The sequence below is a fragment of the Trachurus trachurus genome (genome assembly GCF_905171665.1).
Source record: "Trachurus trachurus genome assembly, chromosome: 1".
Taxonomy (NCBI): domain Eukaryota; kingdom Metazoa; phylum Chordata; class Actinopteri; order Carangiformes; family Carangidae; genus Trachurus; species Trachurus trachurus.
The window spans coordinates 19347203-19357443 of NC_139891.1; the positions used below are offsets into that span (position 1 = coordinate 19347203).

General features: G+C 39.3%; 1 protein-coding gene across 1 annotated transcript in view; it reads left to right on the top strand.

Annotated features, from left to right (window-relative positions):
* Window positions 1–5954, top strand: part of acsl1a (acyl-CoA synthetase long chain family member 1a) — a 109339-nt gene extending 103385 nt beyond the window's left edge. The window contains exon 18 of the mRNA XM_083975793.1: window positions 5937–5954. Within this exon, the coding sequence (XP_083831919.1) occupies window positions 5937–5939 (3 nt within the window). The 3' untranslated portion in view covers window positions 5940–5954. The remainder of the gene's footprint in view (window positions 1–5936) is intronic.
* Window positions 5955–10241: the final 4287 nt, after the last annotated feature.

A 10241-nucleotide genomic window follows, 5' to 3' on the forward strand; every position in this document is an offset into this window, starting at 1 on the left:
TCTCGTCACTGAAGGTTTTTACTGCTTGCTAAAATGTTACAATATGGGAAATGGAAACCTCTGTTGGGACTCAGTGTCATATCTCTTGTTATAGTCACATTGATAGGTCTGTGATATATCTGAATGGAATAATAAAGTGGATGAGTGTTGATTTTTTGCTTACAGCTCAGTTTCACAGAGTGCCTTATATGTGGTGTTGGTTTTGAGGTTGTTTGAGATGTTTTTCTTTTCATTTGTGTGATCTCTGTTCAGAGATCAAAAGGGGGATTGTAAATAATAATAGCTATGTTATTCACTACACATAGATCATGTGACCATAGGCCTGCACATCAGCACACGTCAGAGCTCACATAGACCATCACAGTAGTCCACGCCTTGCATGCTGGGAGGGACCAAACCCACGGCGTACAGGCGGAACAGAAAGATACACAGACCAGATCGTTCTCAGCTCTTCCTGGTAACACTGTCTTTGTGTGCTGTATGATCTCCGCTCTCTGCAGACTGCGATTAAATACTTATCTGTTTCAACCTTCGCCTCCTCCACTTTGTGTCTTGCCTCCCGACCTGGGTGAGATCCACACGAGCGGATCTCAACATTGTGTACCCATATATAAGAAACTATGCTGTGAAAATAATGTATGTGAAATGTGTTTTGTTTACTGCAGTTTTCACGGTGTTCCGTAACTTCACCAGAGAATAAATGGTTGTGGACATCAGTACGAAGCGTCAGTCATTTACCAGGGTAGATACACCTTAGATGCGTAAGTGGGGTCAAAAATGACCCCAGGGGTTGTACTTCAAAATCTTTGAAATTACTATTTATATTTTCATATTCCAGGTATTCCTCATAAAACATGTTTGTCACATGAGGCCATTTGTATTTTAAAAAAAGATTTCAATTTTTTTTTGCATTTTTTGTATCACTACCCCACTCTTCCATAAGCAGGGTCAAAAATGACCCCAAGCATTTCCTATGGAATCTCCAAGGAACCTTTGATTCTTATCAACATTGACTGTCAGTCTCGCTCGCCAGACCCTCCTCCAGAGAAGAAGGGTCTGGCTGGTCCGCCTATGATTCTGCGATCAGAGAAAAAAACGCTCCGGCCGTTTGGAATTTTTTCAACCAGTCACAATCGATGCGGTCAGCACCGTATTGATTATTGATGTGATGTATGTATATGGTGTGTGTGTGTGTGTGTGTGTGTGTGTGTGTGTGTGTGTGTGTGTGTGTGTGTGTGTGTGTGTGTGTGTGTGTGTGTGTGTGTGTGTGTGTGTGTGTGTGTGTGTGTGTGTGTGTGTGTGTGTGTGTGTATTTACTTACACTAAATGCAGAGACATTTACTTCATGGCTACGTATTGATTTATAGAGTATTTTTGTGTGCCATTCAAACATTGTCCTTTTTATGTTTTCTCATCTGAAGTATCATGGCCTCTATAAGAGGCCAGCTAGGATTACTGAGGGCCTTGCCCGACAAATGATCCTGCAGTGAGAAGAGAGAAGATGTTTGTGTGTTTACATATGTGTGGACAGTGTTATGGTCCCCAGATCTACTGAATGTTCTCTGTTCGTCCTCCATAGTCAAACAGACAGACGGACACACAAACAATGGATTTTGACATTTTTTGATACCTGATTGATTGTTTTGTGATCAATGTGAATAAAAAGTGATAAATAAACATGTCAAAAATGAAATCACTCTTTTTTTGACCAAAATATAATGAAAATCATCACCAAAATTAAAGACATTTATTGCAAAAACGCATTGATTCTAATTGGGGTCATTTTTGACCCCACTCATGGAAGAGTGTAGGTATTGGTTGCTCATGCATCCAAGGGTTAACATGTGGGCTAGCTCTGCTGAGTGATCTAAAGTCATTTGGGGGTAACATACAATAGCAATAGGTTTTGGTTAAGGTCAAATCTTGTAGATTTTACTCTGCTGAGTGATATAAAGTCATTTTGGGGCAACATCTACAGTATGTTCAATACCAGAGGCATGAATCAATTTTTGGCAGGCTAAATAGCCTGATTTGTACATATAATGTCCCTTTATGCATTTTTCAAGTGGTAAAAAGTAGCCTACTGGTTGAGGTCAAATCTTATAAACCTTACTCTGCTGAGTGATATAAAGTCATTTTGGGGCAACATATCCCTCATATCAGTCATCATTACTGTGATAACACCAGCCTACTTCTTAAGTTCAGGCAACAGACAGACATCACGTCACTGACTCCTATTGGTAAATTGACTTGTAGTCTGCAGCACTGATTCATCCTCCTCTGATTTTGTTTTGTAATAACATGTAACAAAGATGCTTGAAGGAAATGTATCAGAGTAAAAATAAAAGTTGTATAATAACAAAACAAAGTGAAACACAAATATATGAATTTCTACTTAAGCAGAGTGACAAAGTATTTTTACTTATGCACATTACAACATAGGCAATGAAGTTGCCTCAAGGGGGGATCTCTTCAGGGCCACAAGGGTTAAAGCAAGCACAACCAGTTTAAGTTTCAGTCATGTGGGTTCACGACTTCTTGTTAAAGAAGAAGAGAGTTGTGGTTCTCTAACAATCTCTCTGAGTGTGTAGTGTGGGTAAACAACTGGCTCATGAATAATGTACAGAAAGTGGATGAGCAACGTCACCATTCCAGACATTTTTCATGACAAATATGACAAACTTTTGCTGTCAGCAGCCGCTTAATTGTAAAAGTTTGATGACATTCTTTGTCATCTCATAAAAACTAGATATCTTTCCAATGCACAACATATTGTTTTATCTTTCAAGGTGTTTAGAGTCTTTGTTATGGTGGTTCATAGACGGAACAAAACAGAAATGCATTTTTATGGTTGTGATAGCTTCTGCGTAACGCAGATTTAGAAAAAAAAAAAAAAAGAGTCAGAAGATTTAGGTCAGAATGTGTAACTTTGTAAGGAGACAACAATTTTTCTTTAATACAAAAGTCAAATTCATAAGCAACCAATCTCGGTTAACCAAGATTTGTTGCTACATCCCTGACTGATTGAAAATGCCTTCATAAATACTGGATTGGATTGGATTGGATATTGACCAGTTTAAATGCCCACCACACAATTTAATGATAAACTAAACTGTATTCATTTTTTGTCTTTTTATTTGCTGCTCTTACAAAGTAGCCTAGATAAGAAGTTGCGCCACCCGTAACGTTTGCAGTTGGTGAAGAAGAACTGATTTCTGTTAAGTGTTGTAACGTTTGCAAAATGTCAGCAATGTGTTGCAATGGAAAGTCCCAATTGTAACTAACCCCATGGGTGCAGATCCCGGGGGAAATTTCTGAAAAACATGAATTGTCCCCCCCAATAAAATTACCCCAAACTATTCAAAATGTAACAAATGTATTTTCAGACTTCACATTCTTCACATCTAAAAAGAAATTATTGAAATGGTGGAACAAATAATGTTTGACAAAAATATTTCTGACTCCACATCCCATCTCTGGTCTCCTCCACTATAATGCAAATTAATGGGTAGTTTCTTACACAGACGCTGATGATATCAGCAGGCTTTTAAAAAAATGACCCCCTCAATCTTAGGGCTTCATATTTTGATTTCCATCCATATCAATTATTCATAAAGTTCCATACACTGGGAGAAAATGAAGATGGTGAGAAGAATTGGGGATCTGGGAGGGTCGGTGGGAGGTGAAAGAGACCCTTTAAATGATAATTTACTAATATAACAGCAGTGATACGTGCTGTTGGCTGTTTAGGACAAATAAACAAGAAAAGTAAGCACAGTAAATGATTCCCTGTGCAGTACTTTTTGAATGATATGCTGAGCCTCTGCAGAGTTGTGATTTATGGTAGCATGGTATGAGTTGCATATGGGCAAAAAAAAAAAAAGAATCACTTTTGTGCCCCCCCCAATACTGGCATCGGATCTGCACCCATGACTAACCCTATAACGTGTACAGTATTAAACCTGGGTCATACTACACAGAAATTATAGAAATCATATCATCTTTACACAGGGTTGGTGATGTTATACATATCTACTCAATGGTATTGGATCTGTACTCAAGTGGTATCACCACACAACAACAACACATCACACTGAATAATAAACTGAAAAAGTATGGTCTGTGGGGATTTTGTTCTGACCAAAAACATGTGATTGTTGGTCATGACACACAATGATGCAACATCTACGTAAATGGATGAATCACAGAGGCATACTTTGAGACACATGTGTCTTCCTGAGATGTCAGACTGAACTCGCAGGGCAGGTCATGTACAAAGGTGGCCTTGAGTTTTCCTCACATTTATTCTCATTCCACTGACTTTACATGGCAGATTCATTATTGTAGTAGTACTTAAACAGATTTTGCACAAATAATTCAATATGTCACATACACACTATAGTCTTTGTGTCATACGGTGGGACAAGAGACAACTCCTTCAGCTCGTCACCAGCCTGTTTGCTTTGTAAATCCTTTAAGTTGTAGCAGAATCACCTGACATGCTTCAAAATGCACAGGTAATTACAGTGATAGGTGACCAATGTTAAAGGCCTCTTTCACATCATTTTTCCTGTCTGTCAAAAACCATATAAAAGCTGTGCCAAAGTGGGAGGTTGAGTTAAATTGGAGAGTGAACCAGTTTACAACTGCGTCAAGAAAAAGGAGCGTTGTTAATAACTTAGCTCAAGGCGGCTACAAAAGTAAAATCAGGAGAAGTTTTGTAAGTACACATTTCATTTTGTCTTTCACTACGGTTTGAGTTTGTTTTAAGTAATGCAATTTAGAGTTATTCCTGCTCGTTAACTGAAACGATCAATGTTCTTAAGTAAGAAAATGTTTTCATTTTTCTTTTAGTTGTGACAGAAAAAATGCTTCTGATCATTCTGATACAACTCCTGATCATCGGTGAGTAAAATATGTTGTTGCTTTATTTACTGCGTATAATTATTGGGAAAAGTCTTCTCTTATATTGACGTTTCATTGATTTGACTTCCAGCATCAGCAAATGCTCAGACTCCAACTGTACCAGCTTCAACATCCGCTGGGGCCTCGACGACCGCTGGGGCCTCGACGACCGCTGGGGCCTCGACGACCGCTGGGGCTTCGACGACCGCCGGGGCCACGACGACTGCCGGGGCCTCGACGACCGCTGGTGCCACGACGACTGCTGGTGCCACGACGACTGCCGGGGCCTCAACGACTGCTGGTGCCACGACGACTGCCGGGGCCTCAACGACAACCCCAGTGATGACAACAAACTCGACAAACACCACTAACACTGCCACTGCACATGCTGGGATCACGTTTACTGGCAGTATGATTTTCTGTTACCTCAATGCCATTCTCCTCAAGTCCTTCTTCACGGTGTGACCTGCTTATGCCATCTTGGCCTATTTATACATAATATAGTTATTGTATCTAATTTATGTGTAAATTCATAACCTAACAATATTAAGAAACACCCCTGTTGACAGGTTTTTAAAAAAATCGAGATGATTCATGGTGTTAAAATGTTGTAATAAAAGTCTGGTAAAAATCAAATGCAGTTACGTTTGTGTGTTTTTTTGTTGTTGTTTGTTTGTTTTTTAAATTGCTACTGCTTTTGAGGTAGCTCGGGAATACTGGTTCATGAATGGTACCGTAGTTTTCTGGTTCCTCCTGCCCAGGCATTTTTCCAAAATTACTGTTTTCTACATACTTTAACCAACCAAACTAAAGTTGTACCAGTTTTCAACTTTTGGGAGTGGTGTTTCACTAAACCTGTTGTCTCAAAATCCAGTGTACAGTATGTAAATTACTTTTGCTCCAAATTACACTGAAAGTTGTATTACTGTAATGTATGTGAAATATCAAACTTGGATTAAATAAGTCCTGATCATTCGAAGAAGACAGAATGTATGTTATTTGTTATTTGACAGCAGGTATTAAAGCAGAAGTAAGTGATATATTTGTGTTAATATAAGTCTTAAATAGTTATATCTTCCGACAGCAATCACTTACATAGAGTGTTTGGACCGAAACACGGGTCTGTCAGTCACTCTGCTCTGCTCTGAGCCGAGGAGAAAACATTTATCGTATCCTACAGTTTTTATCCAATGAGGAGAGAGAACGGCATGCAGGGCTGTGTGTGCAGCCAAGGAACGCCGTGAATGTGGTGACGTAGCGACGAGGACTGTTATGGTGCGTTCAAGGAAACTCGTAACTCGTGTTTTTCCGACCTGTGAAGTCGTACCAGTTCGATCTGGTACGAGTTCACGGGTCGGAAGTTACGAGTGGCCGTTATAGTGCACTTTCAAAGGTAAAACAGGTCGGAAAAACACGAGTGGGTTGCCTGGAACGCTACAAAATCGTAGGTTGTGACTTGAAGCTGTAATTTACGATTTCAAAAGCCTGCCTGGAACGCAGCATTACCCAAAACGACCGGATCGCTTACTTCTGCTTTAAATGAAAGGCAAGTCCTTACTGCTACAGTATGTCACTATTTAATGAATACAAATATTTATTCTGACTGACAACACATGGCCATCTATACTCTCAAAGGGTTGTCCTTTAATTAGTTACAATTTACATTTCTGGTGTGAATTTTCTCTCACATAGCGTAAGTCTTTACATCACACAACCCTTAATTACTTGTTGAGACAGTGGCTGTTTGTCAAAGTGACCACTCCCATATAGAATAATGACTGGCTTAAGACTGTTACACAAAATGAAACATGTTCTTGGATTTGGAAAAAGAAGAAGAAAGAAAACATCAGTGGGCTATGCATTTCTTTTGTAGGTACATGCAAGTACATAAGCTGTTGCTTATTCAAACACAGACACAGAAGAGAAACACCTGAATTACACATGAGGAAAGAGAAAGGGGCCAGAATAAACCCACAATTAGCTTAATCATCTCTAAATGCAGTCACCTCTCTTATGCTGAAACCCTTCATGGCCTGATGATCTTTGTAGTTTGTTAGTTGAGAGAATTAAGCACACCATATCATGTCCTGTGTTAACACAATATACTGTAACTGGATAGAGTGAATTATGGGACACAAAGCTGCTTGAGAGCTGCCCATCATATGGTGCTGTTTTTTAATGTGTTTATGGTCAGTCACACATTACTGTTATTGTGGTAACTGTTGAAATTTCTTATTGAATATCACTGGTTGTAAAGGTTTTAATAATCTGAGTGTAGATGTGACAGTTGAGGTTCCTGTCACTATGCCTCCAATTGATCATGTGCCCTGGCTACTTGGCCAATGGGATGTCCCTTTGGGTGACTGGCAAGCGCGCATGACTCTTACCCGGGAGGTGTGGGTTCAATCCCTGCCTGGGCTCTCTTCACCTTGCCACATATACTTGACTATTTCTTGTATTTGGTTGATTGCCGGTTTCTGGGTGAGGTTTACAGCCAAATAATTTACCGAGTGTAACACTAAAAGGTGCCAGAAATAGCTGTAAACTGACATTACATGCATGCTGCCAAGCTGAAACATCACCACACCAAAGCTCCCTGTTGGCAGGTGACAGCCATGTGAGGCTCATCAGTCACAGGTATTAAGGTGCTAAGTGGGTGTGCTACCACATGGGAGGGTACACTATGTGTCATACTATTAGTCATAAACTCTTGTACGGCATGGCGTGACACATATTTTATACTGCATATATGGGGGAAAAAAAGTTACATAGGCTAAGTCTTTTTTGCCCGTGAGGAATAACTGTGCTGAATCTGATCAGTGATCACCTGGAGCAAAAGACGACAAACCTGAATCTGAATAAAGCAGTGAGTTGAACCAGGGTAAAACTTGGTGAATGAAAATAATTTAGTTATTATTAAATAAGTTAGTATAATTAATAAAGTTAATGTAACCTGAATCCGTGGAAGCAGCATACTTTTGTTTTTTACAAAAACAAATTTGTGACGATGTGAGCTAATGATTTTCCTCCTATAAGCTAACCAGTACGTCCACAACCTGTAGAACACAACCCCATAATAAAACATTTTAAGAACTAACAGGCGATTGAGGATTCACTAAAGTGGCCTCATGGGGGCCAAACGTGTGCTAAAGTGCCCTTTAGGAGCCAAAAAGCATGCTAAAGTGCCCTCATGGGCGCCAAAACATGTGCTAAAGTGCCCTCATGGCAGCCAAAACGTGTGCTAAAGTGCCTTCTAGGAGCCAAAACGCATGCTAAAGTGCCCTCATGGGGGCCAAACGTGTGCTAAAGTTCCCTCTAGGAGCCAAAACATGTGCTAAAGTGCCCTCATGGCAGCCAAAACGTGTGCTAAAGTGCCATCTTGGAAGCCAAAACGCGTGCTTAAGTGCCCTCATGGGGGCCAAACGTGTGTTAAAGTTCCCTATAGGTGCCAAAACACATACTAAAGTGCTCTCTAGGAGCCAAAACATGTGCTAAAGTGCTCTCTAGGAGCCAAAACATGTGCTAAAGTGCCCTCTTCAGTGGCGAGGACACGCTTGTGTGCGCCCTTTTTTTCCTTTTTGCCACTGCCCTTCAAAAAGTCTGTGCATGTCACTGCTTTTAATAGATCCATGAGTTCATATATAGATTCATGGGTTTTCATCACTGAAACTGAGTGCATGAAATTTAGAGCAGGAGAGGAAGAAAGGACAAGTTCCCTGCTTCTCTTCCGTGACTGTAGTGCATTGTTGTACTGGTGGTTTCACTGATTATCCCTCTTCCTCATCATGAGACATGCGACCGCACAAAGAACCATTGCTGTAAAAGATCAAGTAAGAATTTATCGTGTTTTGCAAGGAAACTAGTTTCAGGTTTTAAGATATTGATGTTCAAGAGAAATATATAACTCTTCAGTTTCAGCTTTTCACCACCAGATGTCTCCGTCGTTTCAATGTTGTGTCTTGGAGGGGAGCTGTCAAAGCAAAATGTCATTGAAAATGTGTTTGAGAGTTATAATTCAAGCTTTTTTTCAATAAGTAGGTTACTACATCTAAATGTTAAATCTGTAGCCACAAGAACCTTTGTACCTTCAGGCATCAGGCTTTTTTATTATTCTGCAAATGGTTGATGAGCTGACAGACAAATGAATTTCCCTTCAGGGATTAATAAAGTAATTCTTATTCATATTCGTATTAAGAAATATGGACAGGGCTCTTATTATAGAATACGGAAAAGATAAACTAATACCATTGCACCAACCCATCACACCACCTATCAAACTAATATAGTACTTTTTTTTTTTAATAAAGTACAATATATTTGCCAGTTTTGTTACTTTATTTGAGATTACGCCAGTGAGTTAAGTGAGACTAAAGTAGTGGCTTAGTGAAGTATTCGATCATCAATTTTTTTTACAAAACTTTTGTCTAATTCAGTGTTTTAGAATACCAGACTCTGGTTCTAAATACTTTGCTGCTTTTTTCTCTAGAGAGAGTGAAATATTAAACTTTTGCTACTTTGACACACTTTGGAGTATTATCCTTTGAACGTAATCAAGATGACAGCTTATTGTCTTAAATTAAAAATATTTTGTATGAAAGGAAACACATTGAAATCTTCCCAAAACTTGGAAATTTTATTTACAGTTCAAGTCAGTCACATGCAACATTTTCTTAAAATGAATAAACATGAAATTAGCAAAAACAAGAAAAGAAAAATGCATATTATTTTCTCCAAAAAGCAATATACAAAAATAGAGCTTACAAATACTGTACAGCAATTGTCTCCAAAAATATTCTGCTGCAGAATTCTTAGTTTTACAAACAATGTCTGTGAGAGTCCACAAACATAATCAGTGTTAACAAAAAAGGGGATCGGGGGTGAGGGCAGAGGGTGTACTCAGGTACACTGGTAAAAGTGGGTGGGGTGGGGGGATTGTTTGGACAAAGTAGGGGAAGTTCTTCGTGAGTTGGAAGGACACTACGAGAGCTACAGAGGAATAAATAACACACCGTACAAACAAGAAGAAAGATCATTTCAGGGAGGCAGTGCTAGAGAATCCTAAATGGTCTGGTTGCTAAAACCAACCATGGAAATTATAGTGAAACCCCTCATCTACTAAGGGAAAGTGTACCAATGCTCTGTTTTTTTTTTTTTTTTTTTTTTTTAATAAAAACAGTTTCATCAAATTCAGCCATCAAATGCTGCGTCCTGAGGGGACAATCATAATGGGCTTTCTGATGCCTTCATCCAGAGACTTTCTGTTGAGTATCTTATCTGAGTTAGTGAGTTAATTTTTGATGTGAGGTGGTACATTGCATCTGATTGTGTCTTGTCTA